This window comes from Hakea prostrata, chromosome 9, assembly GCF_041222555.1.
Source record: "Hakea prostrata isolate BN-2017 chromosome 9, UWA_Hpros_2, whole genome shotgun sequence".
Classification (NCBI taxonomy): domain Eukaryota; kingdom Viridiplantae; phylum Streptophyta; class Magnoliopsida; order Proteales; family Proteaceae; genus Hakea; species Hakea prostrata.
The window spans coordinates 47,030,616-47,050,376 of NC_142608.1; the positions used below are offsets into that span (position 1 = coordinate 47,030,616).

Below are 19,761 nucleotides of genomic sequence, written 5' to 3' on the forward strand. Positions count from 1 at the left end.
TGATAGTGATATAACACACTTATCACAAGGAAATTCAAGAAATTTCTCAATGGTAAAAAAGGAAGATACCCACACAAGGGACAAGAATTCAAGGAATTAAAAGGTAAAAATCTCTCAAAAGAAAGAGTCTCATCTACTAACAATCAAAATGTCATTTGCTTTGAGTGTAGGAAATCGGGTCACTTCAAATCCGAGTGCCCACACCAAGTATAATATCCTTGTAAAAGTTGTTAACTATTTTGCGATATAAATTGTAAACTATTTTCGATATAAACACGTATATGAGTTGAGTGGTATGGAAACTTATTATCCTTAAGGTATTTGAACACCGCTTTTTGTGTAGACCGAGTTGACCATGGTGTCTTCAACTCTAAGATAAAACAATTCCCTAGTCCTAGTGGCATGCACTCCTACGACAACTACTTGCAAAGAACATCTAAAAGAGTACTCACAAACTTGTCGACAAAACACTTTCAATAGAAAAACCAAGAAACTAAATCAATTTAAAAATTTTGAATTAAAGACAAAATTAGGAACCAACTCTTCTCTTTATATAGAAGAGGAAGAGACATCTACAAAAGGTTATCTCAAATCATGTTTTTTCCCTTAAGGCTTATTTGTTAGCTATTCAAACTTGCCTTCTGAAAGGCACCTATTTACTATTTAGGAGTCGATTAGGGAATATTATTTAATAACATCACCCTCTAACTCTTCTTGGTAAAACACATAATATATTTTGAATCTCACACTTTCAAAATCAATTTAAAATTCCAACAAAGTAGTGCACTTGCACCTTGGACATCTTGCATCTAGACCCCTCTTGCTCCATACTCCAATACCTTGGTTCACCTAAAGTCTCCTTCTTTGGAAAAAAAAAAATTCACCCTCTAAGAACATAAAGTCATTACCGAGATTGAAAAGTTTGAGATCAAACAGCCCTCTGAACACTATGAAGAAAAAGGAGAAAAAAGAGAGAAATTTGGTAGTTCAGAATCCATGACAAGGGTATCAAATTGGGCTGAGAAGTCCCTAGAGATGCACAATATTATTCAGGACATCAAACACCTCAAGAGGAGACCTTTTCTAAATGTAATTTTCAGTTTGTGTCAATTGTGGGAGACCTTTCTGTTAAGTAAACCTAATCTAACGCAGTGGATTACCAACAAGAATGGAGGAGAAAGCAGCAATCAAACACATAACACAGGTATTTACTTGGTTCGGTCAGAGACCTACATCCAAGGATGAGATGAGCTCTCACCAAGCTCATGCAATCTTCAAATAGCCAAATCAAAGTTACAGCCCTAATCAAGACAAGAAGACTCTATACATGGACCAAAGAGAATATACAAGACTTGGAATGACTACACCGACCGATAGTCGACCGGCTTTTCTCCTTCCTCGCGCCAAGAACACCTCTGTCCGCCTTCAGCACATCATAGTTGAGCTTTATCCAACAGTGAGCATCAATCTTGAAGAGAATCTGGGCTAACCGAGCAAACCCTCAAGACCGGGCAGATGCTAGCGAGTGAGGGGCTAGAGGGGGATGAGGCTCCATTTGATCGATGAGGTTGCAGCCCTAACCCCCAAATGAGTTACATAGATTAGGAAGACAACCCTGCCCCTAAAACAAATCAATAAGCGCCTGTCCACAGTAAAGGTCAAAATACCCCCCTTCACATTCTCCACCTTGCTTGCTATTTTGCCATGCATAAACTTGGAGAAACACACCCATCAAATAAACACAAAGAATGTAAAGCAACTATAGGATAATAACTTCACAAGTTTGCAGCTTAACTTATGACGTCACTTTAGTCATAACATCTCGGGGTTAATAAAAGTATCTATCTTACATATATCAATTAAACCCTTAGCAATTATATCTCTAATGAAATGCACTTTACATCAACATGCTTTGTTCTTTCATGACACACTGTTCCTAGCAGACACAGCAATCTGATCACTAACGAGAATGCAAGTCATGAACCAGCTCCCTAGGCCCCTTAGCCACTGCATTCCTTCGCTCGGCAGGCATGTACTCAGCCTCAATGGTTGGTGCCCCACATGTTGAGTGTGGACTTCCAACTCACTAGATTCCCACCAAGAGTAAACAAGTATCCAGTAATGGATCTTCTCTTATCTAAATCAGAGGCAAAATCTGAGTCACAATATCCAACAATATCTAGCTTATCAACATAAGAATTATCATGAACAATTTTATAAGATGAAGAATTTTTCAGATATCTCAACAACCACATAACTGCATCCCATGTGAATCACTGGCCTACTCATGTATCTACAAACAAGACCAACGAGTATGCTATATTAGGTCTACAACAAACCATAGAATACATGAGGCTACCAACACATTCTTGATATGGTCTATCGTTCTACGCAGATTAGAATCTATTCTAAGCTTGAAATGAGTACCAAGAGGAGTATTAACAGTCCTAATATTATCATGTCCAAACTTGTTAACAAGTTTATGAATACATCCAACCTGAGACAAGGTCAAAACACCATTAGGCCTATCTTTATGAATATCAATGCCAAGAATCCTTTTAGCAGCCCCTAAATCTTTCATTTCAAACTCAGATTTCAACATAGACTTAAGCTTACAAATCTGAGATTTATCCTTTGATGCAATAAGCATGTCATCAACATAAAGTAAAAGATAAATGAAAGAATTAGTGCTAAACTCATAATAATAAATACAACTATCATAGGAGCTTCTCTTGTAACCATTCTTAAGCATGAATTCATCAAATCTTTTATACCATTGCCTAGCAGATTGTTTCAAGCCATACAATGACCTTAACAATAAATATACCTTAGTCTCACTCCCCTTCACAACAAAGCCCTTAGGTTGAACCATATAGATATGCTCATCTAATTTACCATTCAAGAATGCAGTTTTCAGATCTAATTGTTCAAGTTCAATATCAAAGAGAGTAGCCAGGGCAAGAAGAACTCTAATAGAAGTATGTTTCACAACAGGTGAAAACACTTCATTATAATAAATTCCCTCAACTTGAGAATACCCCTTAGCTACTAATCTTGACTTATACCTAGGTTGTTCAACACCAGGAATACCAGCCTTAAATTTATAAACCCACTTACAACCAATTAGTTTCTTTCCTTTGGGTCTATCTACAAGAGTCCAAGTCTGATTTTTCATTATAGATTTCATCTCATCTTTCATGGCAACAAGCCAAAGCTTACTGTCCCCACATCCAAGAGACTCTTTATAGGTTCTAGGCTCACATCCCTCAAGCTGGTCAGCTACATTTAAAGCATAAGAAATCAGATTTGGACCACCATTAGATTCACACATATTAACATATCTAGAAGGCCTTTTAATATCTCTTTTAGACCTATCTCTAGCCAATAAATAACCATCTAAAGGATCCTCATCTTTAAGCTCTTCTTTAACATCAAAAGAATCACTACCAACTTCTAGATCAGCATCCTCAACCTTAAGATCAGATTCATCAATCTCAGTTTCAGACTTATCCTCTAACTCCACCTCAAATATAGTCTTGTATAGATCATTGGAGTTAGGTCTAACACTAGATGAATCAATTTTCAGAAATTCAAGTTCATTGAATTTAACATCTCTACTAATTACAATTTTCTTATCTTGTAAACACCAAAGCCTATATCCTTTAACACCTAAAGGATACCCTAGGAAGATACACTTCCTACCCCTAGGCTCAAGTTTACCCTTGTTTTGATGAATAAAACAAACACAACCAAAAGGTTTCATCAAATTGTAATCAGTATGCACTTTACTCCACCTAAAATCAGGTGTTTCAAAATCAATAGAGGAACAAGGAGATTTGTTAATGACATAACAAGCTGTACTAGCAGCTTTAGCCCAGAATTTCTTACTTAGGCCAGATTCAATCAATATGCATCTAACTCTATCCATGATTGTCCTATTCATCCTCTCACACTCCATTCTCTTGAGGAGTATAGGTGCATGTTCTATGTCTAGTAATACCATGTTCCTTACAAAAAATCAGAAACTTTTCATTCACAAATTCAAGACCATTATCAGTTCTAAGTTCCTTGATTCTCAACCAAAACTTTCCAATCTAAAAACTTATCAAAGATAGTTGATTTATCCCTAAGAAAATACAGTCATGTCTTTCTAGAGTAATCATCAATAATAGACAAGAAATATTGAGCATCAGAAAGAAATAAGGATACATTTGGACTTCCCCACAAATCAGAATGTATATATTCAAGCACATGAGAGGTCTTATATAAAGAATGAGGGAATTTAGTCTTATGGAGCTTACCCTGGCACACACATCACAAAAAGTCAAAGGGCTAAATTTCTTAAGATTTATCTGGCCACTTTTATACAAGTGTCCAAGCCCCTTACTACTTATATGACCCAATCTCCTATGCCATAGCTCCACCTCACTAAGACCCCACTAGAGCCGATCAGCCCCTAAAACCACACTTCCATTCAAGAAGTATTAACCATTCTTCAAATCAGCAGTTAGAATTACACTACTACCCCTCATAACCTTAAGAGAACCATCCCTAGAGGTATAATGAAAACCCCTAGTATCAAGCTGACTCAAGGACAACAGGTTTCTCCTAAGTCTAGGTACATGTCTCACCTCTTTTAAATCTCTAACAGTCCCATCATTAAATTTAAGTCTAATTGATCCAATCCCCACAACATCACAAGCATGATCATTATCCATTAATACTTTACCACCTCTAATAGACTCAAAAGTGATAAACCACTCCCTTCTAGGAGTCATATGAAAGGTACAGCCTGAATCTAAGATCTAGGTATCATGATCACTACATGATGAAACCACTAGTGCATCACTAGTAACATCAACTACATGTGTAGCCTCCATTCTCTCATTTCCATTCTCACTTTGCAACTTTTAGTCTCTCTTTACAATACTTTCTTATGTGTCATTCTTTCTTACAATAATAACAAACCCTCTTGTTATTATTAGACTTTCCATAAAAATTCTGATTTGTACTGTTCTTTGCAACAAACTTCTTCTTTTTCTTATTATTATTATTGAACTTCTTTTTAGTTTCATACATGCTTTTATTATCAGAGTTAACATACAATCTATCACTAACATGCTTTACCTTCCTCTCAGTTTTCAATTCTATATCTCTAATCTTCAATGCTTCCATCACATCATCAAGGGTTATAGATTATCTACCATATTTAATAGCATTTTTGACACCAACATGAGAACCAGGCAAAGATTTCAATAATAGGACAGCAAGGGTATTATCAGATAACTCTTCATCCAAATCAGCCAAATCACATGATAATTTATAAAAGTCTTCTACATTATCAGTTAAAGACTTAGAAGCATCCATCTTGAAACTAAATAATTGTTCTTTCAATAATGTAACACTAGGAATAGAAGCAGCCATATATAGTTGTTCAAGTTTAAGCCAAACCTGGGCAGCTGTTTTACACTCTCTTACCCTTCTCATTACGGTGTTACTTAAGTGCAAAATGATACTGCTATAACACATAGCTTGCATATCTTCCTTTTCTTCATCAGTCATGGACAAGGGAAGTTCTTTATCAGTCTTTAAAGCCTTATGGCATTTGTTTTGTACAAGAATAGCATGCATCATATTCTTCCACACCATATAGTCTCCCTAACCATCAAATTTCTTGAACTCATACCGGGTAGGAGCCATGACAAAAGAATTAAAGAATAATTAGTCAGATTTTATCTAACTAGTTATATCAGTAACACACAAGATATTATCTCTTAACAGATTTCAGAATTTAGGCAAACAAGATCTGAAATAAATAATAATATCTGAATCGAATCAAGAGAATCAGGTAACAAATTGCTAATGTTTTACAAAATACAAAACTTCAATAATAATAACCAAGATATGTTAACAGTAGATAGTTAACAGAAAATCAGATTTCAAAATCTATTTGCAATTATAATGAGAATATCAAAACATGTTGACTTTCAGATTATAAACACAACTGAAACATTAATACAGATCTTCAATAATAATAATTAACAGTTGTTTAACAGTAAGCAAGAAAACAGAAAAAACTGATTCAAACCATATGCTTCTTATAACCAGAAATTAAAGAACTATGATTAATTTCAGATTATACATTTGATTCAAGCATGAATTTCATATAATCAACATGCCTTGCATAAAACCCAAACAATATTCAAGAGAACCCTAAGGCCGAACCAGTATACAGGTTATAAAGCCTAATTGAAAATCAATTTCAATGAATAAAGAAGGGAAATCATATGCAAACAACTTCAATTGATCAATTACAACAAAGCCCTAACCTAATTTAGGTAAAACCCTAAATTAGGGTTTCAGTCAAGAACTATGGTTTAACAGAAAATTGTAATTGAAGCAAGAGAGGTTCAAGAATCATTCAATGAAATAGAATATAGTATTCAATGTTAACAAAAACACAAATTATCAAAATAATTTAGGTTAACCAAGAGTTAACAGATTCAGCCAAGAAACGAAACAGATTTTGATACCAAAACTGTTAAGTAAACCTAATCTAACGCAGCGGATTACCAACAAGAATGGAGGAGAAAGCAGCAATCAAACACATAACACAGGTATTTACTTGGTTCGGTCAGAGACCTACATCCAAGGATGAGATGAGCTCTCACCAAGCTCATGCAATCTTCAAATAGCCAAATCAAAGTTACAGCCCTAATCAAGTTAAGAAGACTCTATACATGGACCAAAGAGAATATACAAGACTTGGAATGACCACACCTATAACCAGCACAGTCGAACCAAAGCTTTTCTCCTTTCTGCGCAAGCCAAGAACACCTCTGTATAGTGCCTTCAACGTATACAATAGCTGAAGTTATTATCCAATAGTAGAGCATCAATCTTGAAGAGAATCTAGGGCATAACCAGAGCAAACCCTCAAAAACCGAGAGCAAGATGTTAGCAGAGCATGAGAGAACCGAGAGCCAAAGAGGAGAAGAGAGAGAGAAGAGAATGAGAGCTGAGAGAACCAATTTGATCGAATGAGGTTGCCAAGCCCTAACCCCCAAATGAAGTATACAAATAGAATTAGAAAAAGACAACCTTGCCCCTAAAACAAACCAATAAGACAGCCTAGTCCAAACAGTAAGTAAAAGATCAAAAATACCCCCCTTACAACACTTTCTGTAAGATTTGCTGAGTTGAAGAGGCCTTACAAGTTTCGGTGCAAAATCGAAAGGATAAGCAAAAAAAAGCTCTTTATTTATTTAAAGGATTGATCTGCTGAAAGAGTATGTTGGAATCCTTTGGAATAATCGAACAAACAACAATTAACAATCCAAAGAAAACTGAAAATGAAGAAAGTGAGAGACAGCTTGGGACTCAACAAAAGTCAGAAGTCTTATAGACTTTTTTAGAAGCTAGCTGTTTAAAGGAAAGTTAAGTTCAATTTACATCGGGTTTGACTGGTTATTCCATTCAATTCTTAGTGCTTGAAATCTTCTGGTAAACGCCTACAGATATTGTTTAGCATTAAAAAACAAATTAGTTTTGTCAATTTGTAATAATTATTGATGTGTTACCCTAAATTTATCATTAAGCACGTCAATTGGGATCCTTTACATGATGATTTAGGTATTTGATTTTTACCCACCAAAAGATTATATTCATAATATGAGAAAATTATATATATTTATGGTTTCTGACTTCATTACTAGAATATATTATATTACGTTCATTATGTTTTAAATTATATATAAGATGAATCTTTACGCTTTAAGTAATGGGTTTAAGTGATGACTCAATATATATAATGTTTTGAAATTCTCAAACTATAGTCCTCTACCTTCAAACCTAATTTGAATTTTAAGGGAAAAAAAAAAAGAAGGAAAAAAAGAAAAGGGTATAGTGAAGAGTAACTATTATTGATTTTTAAGTTTTATTTTCATTTTGTTTTTCACTTATAAAAAGATTGGATAATGATAAATATGTCATTTTCTATTTAAACTAATAGTGTCAGCCACAATGAGACATTCCTAAAATAATAACAAATTCTTAGGGGTGTAAACATAGTAGTTTCCAAATCTAGGGGGTGTATAAGCTCTAATAAAATTGATAATTAAAACTATGATTCACCTTTTTAATCTAAAGCGTTGATCAAAATGGGTATACATGGTACAATCTTAACCGCTGAACAATAAGAGTATTTTGATAAGAAAAATTATGATGTATCCTTACTTTAGTCATTTTGATACCACAAGAGAAACAAATGCAAAATATCATTTTTGGAATTACAAATGACTTGAATCAAACCTCAGAGGGCTCATATGGAAATTGCCTAAAATATAATCAAATTTAAATTTGATGCGTTTTGGCAAATCATTCCATTTAAATTGTTATGTTGTGAATATTCAAAGTCTTTGTACTCAATTTTGAAGATGGACCCACATCAACATTTTTGGTGGGCAACCTAAATGACCAAATTCATGAGATCTATGAAGGAAGTAAGGGGTTTGGACGGACCTGAAGGGTCAGCCTATAAATATGTACTCTATGCTCTCTTATTATATCATTGTGAGATTTAGAATTTTCACCTTAGGGTTTTGTGTGAGTTTTTGTAATGCTATTTTAGTGACTGATTGACAAATTTCCATTATGAAAGTTCTTCACCCATGGACGTCGCACAACACATTGTTGTTTGAACCATGTTAAGCCTTTGCATTCTTTTTATAACCCATAATATGTCTTTCTCGTTTCTATATTTTTTTTAACCAAAATAATTTCTCTATATTGTTATTCAAAGCGAGTAATAAGTAATAACTACTATTTAGGACAGAAACATCATTTGATGACTTGGATCTTCTACCCGTAGGGATAGAGAAATGACCTCCCCTCAATATCCCTTTATCGTATATTTAGGAAAGAGGTTCAATTGTGAGTACTTGAACAAAAGATTGACCCTATCTCATAAATATATGATGGGAGAATGTAAAGAAAATACAATGCTTTACCCTCATAGATAAATATCTCAAATCTCATTTGATTGTGTGGTTCTTGCATTGAAACACAAAAATATATAGAAATACCGCTTAACCTCTACAAAATAAAAATGAAATATTGTCTTAATTTGACATTGTATAATGCTTTTGAAAAATAAATAGAAGCCTTGATTGAACATAAATACACAAATATATTATTGATAAATATACAAACTAGCTATATAACTAAGAACGATTATAAAGCAAAGAAGCTGTCACTCACAAATTTAAAATGGAAGAGCGGAGGCTTTTACATTATTTTGTCTGAGCTATGTCTCCTTCGGCCATGAAATGGTTCATGGGCTACACATCTTCCACCACATTGAATAGAAGAGGGATTATTAATGTCTCTTCAATAAATCAATTTTATTTTATTCCAATCCCTTCTAGGGTTTCTCCTATGCACCCACATGCTCAGTGGCACAGTGAGCATTCCACAACCGCACGCTTTGGATTTTTTTTTTTTTACAAATTATCTTTTAAATGATCATTTTTATTCTTTTATTTTTCTTTATTTATTTACTTGTTTTGAGAGCAAGTTGACGTATACTAGGGATGTAAACAAATCGGATTCGGATTGGATAGTGGTATATCATATCCCTATTCTATTATATTTGGACGGATTTAGATAATATCCTATCGGTTATCGGACGTATTTAGTTGGATTTGGATGATAGTTGGATAATTATTTTCTCAAGTAGATTCTTTTAAATTGACTTGAATGATTACAAACTGAATACCAATTTTCGACTACTTGTTGACATATTTAACACTTTATTTGTGAGGGTTAGGTTTTAAACTTAAGAATTTAACAACTTTGATAGTTATTTTAGTGGAATATCTAGAAAAATTGTCACATATCTCAAGTAAAATTTTTATAAAAATGATAAAATAAATCCAGAGGTAAGTAACTTAATCGGATAATTTTATCATACGGATAATAATCGGTATGGATATTGAGTCATGGTAATAGCACTTTTAGACTGAAACCCTCAAATCTTCCAAACTTGGAGGAATTTCTACCTCTATCTGATGATTGCCATGAATCCACTTATTGGACCAAAACTCTTACCTCTTCCCTTGTCTTAACATGCCAGACAAGTAAGGGTCTTAATGCTTCCTCCTGACAATAAACTTTGCCGTGCCCACAAAGTTTTAGTGCGTAGCCTATCACAACATCTAAAAATGATGTATGAGGAAAATATATTAGCTTTTGGGTTTGCCCCAAGAGATTGGTGTATTAAATATTTAGGTTTGCCCCAAGAGATTGGAGTTTCAAAGAGGGATATATACTTCCAAAATTTTGGAAGATAAATTGATGCAAAGATTGAAAGGGTGCAAGCTTAGGTTGCTCTCACATACAGGGAAAGAGATCATGTTGAAATCAGTAGCATATTCATTGCTGCAATATGCAAGTCATTTTAAGCTTCTTAAATGTATACATAATCAATTTTGGAAAGTGGCTGCTAACTTTTATTGGGGAGAGGTGGATGGAAGGGCCAAAACACACTGGATTGCTGACAGATTATGTCTTCCCTAAGTTTAAAGTAGGGTTGGGAGTTAAAGATTCTTATAAACAGAATCTTTCTCTTTTTTTTTTTTTATTTTTTTTTTTTTTTTACAAAAGCAACAATTCCAAACATAAAACTTTACAGATGGTGCCACTCCCTTGGTTCTTTATCCCCTAATGCTGTTGTCGCTAGATAACTAACCATTGTCAAAAACTCATGTTCGCTAGAGGTTTCAATAGGGATTTCTTCTATATTTGATGCTAAAAAGAGGAGATCTTGGATTGCTTCCAAAGGCCAAGATATTCGCGGCTTGGGTATGAAAGCTCTGATCGGCTCCCAATTTGCTAAGATTAAGTCAATCCGAAGAGAATGTTCCTAAGCACACCGTAGTCTTGTTGCTAAACCTTTAGCCAGGCCCGCAATAAATGAGCTTGCCACAAATTTACTGCTCCAGTGGTGGATTATATTTCCTTGTTGAGTTAATCCCCAGTAGTATCCCACCTCCTTAGTCACAAAATAATATAGTGAGTCGCATTGGCACTAGTGACTGCATTTTGGAAAAAAGAACCTTACTATCTACAACATGTATGGGTACTGGTAGGTTAAATCTTGGTTGTCCAGGCGGATTTAACTGTAAATCTTGACACCAAGTGTTTATGTAAGTCAACACCCTTTTAGGATTGGCCAGGTCCTTCCTGAAAATTATACAATTACGCATCCGTAGCACACTGTAGCAAGTGACAATTATAATTGAAACTATCCACCTCAACATAGATTTTGTCAAGGTTTGAATTATAGAACAAGTCTATGCAAATATCAAAAATACTAGAAAATGGCAACATTTCAGTTCTTAGGCCTAAAGGTCCCACTGTCCAGATCCTCAGCATCCATTCACAAGTGAAGAAAAGATGCCAACTTGATTCACTGCCATCACTACAAAACACACATCGATCCGTAGTTGAATTCCATTTGGCGAGAATTGCATTAACTGGGATCCCTGCATGCAAAAGACGCCAAAATAAGTTAATAAATGTGGGCTGAATTTTGAGCTTCCATAAAAACAACCACCATCTTTTATATAAACATAATGAGAGCAATGGATGAGAACTAAATAGCAATTGTTGATATGATAATTTAGTAGTCAGTTTTTGCATTGGGGAAAAGCTTAACCACCAAAAGTGATGTTCAAATTGAGCATAACATTGTTTATAGTTGAAGAAATTAGGGGGTTGAATGTTAGAGAAATTTGATAGTCAAACCTACCTCTCATACTTACAACTTCTGCAACTGTCACCCTACAAGACTCAAAATGCATATTAAAGTCACCTACAACATGGTCATCTTTATTCGAAACCCACGGATCAAACCAAAAAGAGGTGTTTTCCCCAGTATCCACCGATCTTACTAGAAACTTCTTGAGACATGGAATTACAGACCGTAAGCTATTCCAAAATAATGAACCATTTTTTCTCCCCACCTTGGGGTCAAACAAAGAAAAATGAGAAAAGTATTTAGCTTTAAGACACTGCACCCAAATTGAGGATTGCTCCATTAGGAGTCTCCATCCATGTTTAAGAAGGAGAGCTTTATTCATAGGTTCCATGTTTTTGAAACCTAATCCTCCAAAAGGCCTTGGTAAGTAGCATTTATCCCAAGGAATAAGTGTAAGATTCTTACTTGTTTCCGGTTTACATAGCCCAAAATTTCGACAGATTGAATCCATCGACTTACAAAACCTTTTTTGGGAACAATACATACTGCATGTGATAGAGAGGCACCGTTTGCAACACAAATTGAATCAGGACCGCTCTCCCGCAAAGGATAGAGAATGTACTTTCCATCTAGCTAGTTTAGACTTCAGTTTATTCAAGACTGGGCATAGACTAACAGATCTTGCTTTCCCGGAGAATAGGGGACTACCTAGATAAGAAGAAAGTCCTACTCATTTCTTTTAAGCCTAAACAATTTAGAATTTGTTCCTTCATCGAAGGAGGGGTATTTTTGCTGAATAAGGCTTAACTTTTATCCATGTTGATCACTTGTCTAGTAATATGTCCAAAAATATCTAGAACATATTTAATCACATAGACATCTTCGATGGAAGCATGACAAAAAAATGAAAGTATCATCAACAAAGAAAAGATGTGTAATTTTTGGGGTCAGGCGTGCAATTTTGATACCATGGAAAGCTTCTTCAACTCTAAAAGCCCCAAGAAGTCGAGACAGGATTTCCATAGTTATCAAAAATAGGTAGGGGTTTAAGGGACAACCCTGCCTCTACCCTCTACTTCCCTTGAAAAAAAAAAAGGGACACCATTCAATTTGACAAAGAAAGAAACAGAAGAGATTAAATTTTCAACAAGAAAACAAAACTTGGAATAACATCCTATGCAAGAAAATTTTAGCACTTTCAAAAGTACATATCATTTCACCCTATCATATGCTTTAGATATATTCAACTTAAATGTAATAAACTTTTTTTTTCCTTAGATTTTCTCATGAAATGAAAAATTTCATGGGCCATCATAATATTATCCGTTATTTGTGTACCAAACACAAAAGCATCTTGGCACGAGGAAATAACATTATATAGAAAAGGTTTTGATTCAAGAAATCATAATCTTCGCAAGAATTTTGTAGATTACATTACAAAGACTGATTGGCCTAAAATCACTAACCACCCCAGCATTTTCATTTTTTGAAATAAAGCACAAAAGAGGAAAAAGGAAAAACAGCATTTTATCCTTCTTAGTTATCTATTGAAATCTAATCTTTCACTATTTGCCACGTAATTGTACATTAATGTCCCTCATGTCAAAAAGGAAAAGAGAACAGTGAAAGTCCAAGTAATTAAAAGCAAAGCAAGCATCCTACTGGTGTAATTTTTATTTTAAAATGAGGATGGAAGTGATAAATTTACCTAAGATGTTATTTTATATTTTATTTTTGTCTTCATTTGACAATATTTTAATATTAAAGTGGAAGCATGACAAAGCATGGTGGGACATTGAATTTTTATTTTTCACATGCAAAGGATGATCAATTGTCTCCTTCTTCTACTACGTCTCGTGTGGATGATTTGCTGTCCCACCTAGAATTTTTTTAACATTTATTAAGCTTTGAATTAGACTAAAATTTGATTATAAGATACGTAAGGGGGTGTACTAGCTCATTTAATCTCAAGTAATAAATAAATAAAATATATTGTTTTATTTATTTATTATGTACGAATCTATTTTAACCTCATCCAATGTAAACCTGAATTTAAATTAAATTTCAAATTAAGGCTTTAGATATATTTCTAAACACATTCAAAGTTTGGAACCAAAATTAAGATTATGGTGTGAGCATGGAATTTACGTTGCTTATTACTCATAGGTTCAAACATAGTTCTAAATATTGGCTTTGTATTCCTTCATGTTAGGTGATATGTTGCGGTGTTGTACCTCGGCGTTATTGATATTGAGTCTATATTGTTTTGATTGCACGATATGGTCGCTGAAGATAATAAGGTCTAAAAACCATTTTTATAAAATATGAAGGACATCTGATGCGTCCAAAATCTGCTCAGTCCTTAGATCTCTTGAGAATGACATGCAAAAACGAACGTCAGATGTGGCCCGACCGCTGGGATCGGGAGTCCACCTCCGAAGGCTAAGTTAGTTGATGAACTTAATCACAAACGGCTCTATTCGAGGACAGAGCTAAGGAATGAATAATGAGAATACGATTCAGATTGTATCCGTTCTCTCTACCTTGTGAGTAGGTAATGTCTTATATAGAGTGTACCTTCAAATCTCCTTTGTTGGATGTATTTGAGCCTTCTTCGGATAGTCGTTGGATCTTAACAGATAGATCCGTTGAGTGATAGATCTCTACTAGGTTGGACTAGTAGATGACTCCTTTGATAATACGATCGTTATATGGTAGTTATCCATATAATAGCGATAAATGACAGCCGCCAAATACTGCTAGCCGTCTTTAGGTTGATTAGCCTAATCCGATCGTATCGGATTAGGGCGTGCTTGTCACCAAGTTAGTTTTCTTCATCAGCAAGCCATCTCCTGGACCGGACTCACTCGGAAGTGAGTCGATTCTTTTCGTCCCGACTGGAGTAAAGGGTCGAACCAGGGTTGAACCAGGTTCGGTAATATTTTCTCCATATCACGAGCCCCCCAGACCAAGCGTTCGGATGATCCCGAGGGCTTGGTTTTGAATTGGGTATCTTGTCAAACAATATTCTTGTATAATCCTCTACCCATTAAATGTCATATCATATTTCATGCGGCTATGTCGCTTTTTCCTCGAGCATTGTGAGTATTCTCACTTGTGTGGAGGTGACGCCACGTGTCCTCTTCAGTTGAAACTATCGTTGCTCACGAAATCAAAAAGATTGTTTCTGAACACCTGTTTTTGATTTGTGAGTTCAAACTTTCGAACCGTCTCCAAATCTCGATCGTTGATGTTGAATTCATCTCGATCGTACATGTCCTCGAACACTCGTGCGGGTGCTTAAAAGCGGTTCGTTGTCTTCGTAGGTTTCATTCTCTTTGTCTGGAATTTTGAAACCTCGTCGTCTTCTTCGCGCCCTCACGATCTTCTCTCCTCTCAAGCATTCTGCCTCAGTGATTCAGTAAGTCTACTGACTCTTTTGCAAAGTTTACTTTTGTCTTTAGGTTTCTTTTTTCTCTAGAAACCACAATCAGACTTTTCAGTAATGGAGGGCGGTAGGGTTTCTTCTGAAACTCCTCCTAAACTTAACGCCGGTAAGGAGCGATACTGGTGATGAGGCCTTTGCCTCTATCCCCTCTGAGCAATAGGATAGCGACAAGAAAACCTTAACTACTCTATGGCGTGACTTCGCAAAAGTTAGCCAACAAAGAAAAGCAGAAGAAAATGTTGAGGCTTCTTTTTGCCCTTCTTGAGTTTGAACCATCCAGGACTTCGAAGGTGATTGTCGAATCCTCTGGGCAGTCAAAACAACCTATCAAGTCCGTTGATGGACCTGGTTCTGTTGCTTCCTCCTTTACTGAGAAAAACCTTCCTTTAGCCGTTCAATGCTTTGACTTTCCTTCTTTGTACCAACTTAGGGCTCCCACTTCCGATGAGAGGGTGGATTTGATCATTCCCGGCGAATTTTCCCAGTACTTAGATACTCTGGAAAGCGGAGTTCGCTTTCCCTTTTTCAATACTTTGTTTTCTGCTATTCTGAATCATTGGGACATTTGTCCCAGAATGCTTCTTCCCAATAGTTGGCGTCTCATCGTCGGCTTCTTGGGTTTAGGTTTTGAGCTTGGCATCATACCTTCTCTTTCTCTTTTTGTACATTTTCATGTTCTTTGTCTTTCCCATCCTCCTGGATGGGTTGTGCTTTCCAAGCGCAACAAAGTTGAGCTTGACTGGTCGGGCAGCATTCTTGCCAGAGGAACCTGCCCTTCCAATCACAAAGGGTGGCGCAAATGGTATTTTTTCTGCCGAGCGCCTCAATCAAATATTAACTTCCTGACCACCTAGAAACTGTATACTTCATACTCTGAGGGCAACCGGGTCCCTCAACTATCTAAAGAAGATAGAGCTGCTGTCAGGAAGATCAAGTCAATTCCATGGTATCAAGAGATACATGGACATGAGATGGAATACAACTCCATCCTCCAATATTGGGGGTTGGCTCAACGTGAGCTTTCTAACTGCCACGTTTCGCTTTCTTGAATGTATTACGAACTTTTTCAACTTTCTGACTTTCGTCTTTCTTTGTAGTGCCTCCAAGAATGAATCCAGACAGCCTTCGAGTGAAGGCTGCCAAGGCCGTTGTGACTGCAAAGCAACGGTCTCCTCGAGCATTGACTGCAGAACAGGTGGCCTCTGTGCCGCCTCCAGGCCCATCTTACAAGGTATTAGAAACCTCAAGCCAGTGGTTGAGGCTTCGGGGAGAGGGAAGAAACCGATGGTGAAAGAGGTCGAAATCCCTCTCCTTGTCCGGACCAAAAGGAAGCATGACTCGGTCGATGCTTCTGCTCCAAAGAAATCCAAAAAGAATAAGGATTCTAAGGAGATCTTCGTCCCTCAGTGGTCGTTGACGTAGACAGACCGAGTCACACAAGATCCCGAGAAGGCCGCCAAGTGGAGCTCTATCGGCCTTATGCCTGCCGAACCGTCAGGCCTTTGAGACCCTGCAAGATCACGTTCTTGTTCGTCTTTCCACAAGGTATTATCTTTCTTGAGTTTTTACTACTTACTTTGTAATCTCTCCTGGGATTTTTAGATAATTCTCCTGCCTTTCCAAGAATGTTGTGTTGAGCTTCTATCAACACATGGAGGCATTGAGCCGAGTGGGTTGCAGCGGATCCTTGCTGCAGACCTATGAAGAAAATTTGGCAAAGGCCAATTCTGAGGTGGACCGGCTGAAGAAAGCAGCCGAAGAGTCAAAGGAGAAGAATGACAAGGCCATGAGTTCTTTGAGGAAAGAACTTGACCTGTCGGTCAGTCGTGTTGCTACTGCCGAACGCTAGGCCAAGAAACAGAAAAATGCTGCTACCGCGTTCGGTGAGAGCCTCAAGCTTAAGTCCATGGAGAACGAACTCCTGTCGAAGATGGCAGTTCCTAGTAAGCCCAAACATCTTTCACAAGATCTTCGGAGGGACCGCATTCGGAAGTATCTGAATAGCGTTCCTTTCACTGACTTGATGGGTTCCTTTAACCTTCAAGCTTCTCGAGAGGGGCAGAATGATGTCTTGAAAAAGATTCTTGAATCTAATCCTTCTTTTGACACAATTCCCTTTTGGGAGGTGTGTCACAAGGAAATCTTCAAGAAGCTTAAGCTGCCTTACCCCGATTGGGTTTTGGAAGAGGGACCCCATTCCAGCGGACCCAGATATCGAGAATTATCTTGCTGATTCACCCCCTATTCCCGTAGACCCTCAAAAGCCCGCCTCGGACAAAGATTCTTCGGCCGACAATGAGAAAGAACAATAGGAAACCATCTTCTTCTTCTTTTTTTCTTTCTTCTTTTTTTTTGTAAGGGTTGGCCCCCCACATTCTTCTATAATGAAATAGAAATTTGCCTTCTTTTTCTCGAACTCTTCCAATGATTGATTGTCATAATACTTTCTCATATCGTACCCAAGGAATTGTCTATTCTCTCACGTAAGAGAATATTTAAGAATGAGACAAGTTATCATGTAGATTAATTTGTACCTTAATTGAAGATATCGTTTGGGACATTAGAGAGATGCGTTCGGGAGAGATGCGTTTGGTTAATTTGATTCTTCTGAACCTTTTATGACACTTGAACTTTATCTCCCAACTGCTCCTCCTTTATGACGAAGCCCAAACGTTTCCTTGTATTCACGTACAAGTTGCTCTTCCCAATGAATTGGAAATACTCTATTATTTAATACTGGTGCGATGGTTGGTATTTGGCAGTATCCTCGTATCAGGTGCACATTGCCCCACGTGGAAACCTAGGAAAGCCTTCAAGTTTCAAATTTGAAGCGCCGTTATCCCCTGACCATTGATCTTATGTTTCTCGGAATTCAAAGTGTCTCTTCCATCCTATCCCTTGATTAACTTGGGCTTTCAACCATCGCATCACTCCTTGAGGCTATTTAAGTTTCTCAAGGGTGCTTCATCCTTATCTCGCTATCTGCAAGTTATTCTTGTCTGCCAGATTTGCAAAGTAGTATTTTGTCTTCCTTTGCCGTCTCTATACTCTTGTCCTCCAACAATATCTTCGATCAGAACCTGAACAAGTAAGTCTTTCTGCTCTGTCATTCAGTTTTATCACGAACTTCTTCTTCTCCCTGAGTAATCTCCACAGTATTCATACTTGGGGTTTGCTCATTACGGAATTAACATGGATAATATTAGGGCAAAATCTTGTAAGAAGACTGCTCTAGTGTTGACAAAGGTTGTTCCCCCTGAGGTGATTGCCGTTGGTGAATCTTCTAAATGTGGGGAGTTTGTTGTTGGTGAATCTTCAGATCAGATTCCCACAGCTTTTGTTGGTGCTTCTCCCACGCCTCCTTCGCCTAGAGAGACCGTTCGGTCTCCTAAGGGGGATGTGGCCCCCTCCGTCATTGCTTGCACTGCTGAAACCCCTACTGGCACTACGTTGGAGTCTTCTTCCATGATGAAGACCCTTCGGGCCTCTGAGGAAGATGTGGTCCCCATAGCTGTTGTTCGGGTTTCCAACTATAGTGCTTGTTTGGCATCTTCCTCCAACCCTCCCGAAGAGGCTCTCCAGGAGGCCGAGGATTTTTCCACTAGGAAGCGTCCTCGGTTGGCCGATGATGTGTTCCATCCTTCCTAGTCGTTGAAGAGGTCTGACTTGGTGACAAGCGATTTTGGCAAGGCACTAGAATGGTGCACTGCTAATCAAATGCCTGCCGAGAGCAGAGCCCTCTCTTCGGTCCCGAGATAGGGAACTTATGAAATCACTGGTGATGTAAGTTTTTCTTCACTAACTTTCGTTCTGAAGACTTTTCTTTTGCTCTTGACTAACTCTTAAGTTGTTCCAGGAGTCTCACTAGTAACTTCCACAATCAAGTGGAAGTAACCTTTAGACTCAGTAGACTGAGTGATGAGCTTTCCAGGCTTCGGGAAGAATCCAAAGCCAAAGATGCCGAGATTGCTCGTCTTGGAAACCAAGCTTGGGAGATTGCCCAAGAAAAGAATTCTGAGAATGAGCTTCTTCGGTCGGATTTGGATGGTGCCAGGGAGAAAATCCGGTAGTTGGGGCGGGAAGTTGAGAAGCTTTCAGCAAGGGCGAAAGGGTCTGGAGCTGTATCAACGCCTCAAAGGCAAGTTGTTTCTCTTTTGCCCGAGTCCCTTCCGACTGATGTTTGCAAGGCTTGCATCTTCAAATATTTATAGAGTAAGCCTTTTGTTGACATGCTGAACGCTTATAACTTGCAGGCATACCGGGATGGTGAGAACGAGGTATGTGAATCAATACTAAGGAGAAATCCTTATTTCAACACGACTCCCCACCACGCCAATTGTCATCCTGAAGTGTTTGCAAAGCTGGGACTTCCTCTTCTTGCCTGGGCCAAGGATGTGATGGACCTTCCACCTCCAAATCCGGATATAATGCATCATCTTGACGACTCTCCTCCCTATTCTCCTCTTAAAGGATTCAGCTATGAAGAGCTTTGTGAAACCCAACCCTAACCTAACCCTAACCTTGACCCGAAAACCCGGTTGTTTTTAGGTCTGAA

At 37.3% G+C, this 19,761-nt stretch overlaps 1 protein-coding gene across 1 annotated transcript; it reads right to left on the bottom strand.

The window, feature by feature from the left end:
- Positions 1-2,042: 2,042 nt before the first annotated feature.
- Positions 2,043-3,928, bottom strand: LOC149005357 (uncharacterized). Its single transcript, XM_089135873.1, has 4 exons — positions 3,795-3,928; positions 3,152-3,566; positions 2,828-3,094; positions 2,043-2,183 (listed from the first exon to the last, which is right to left on the bottom strand). The coding sequence occupies exons 1-4, from the start codon at positions 3,926-3,928 to the stop codon at positions 2,043-2,045; spliced, it is 957 nt and encodes a 318-aa protein (XP_088991999.1).
- Between the last annotated feature and the right edge of the window lie 15,833 nt (positions 3,929-19,761).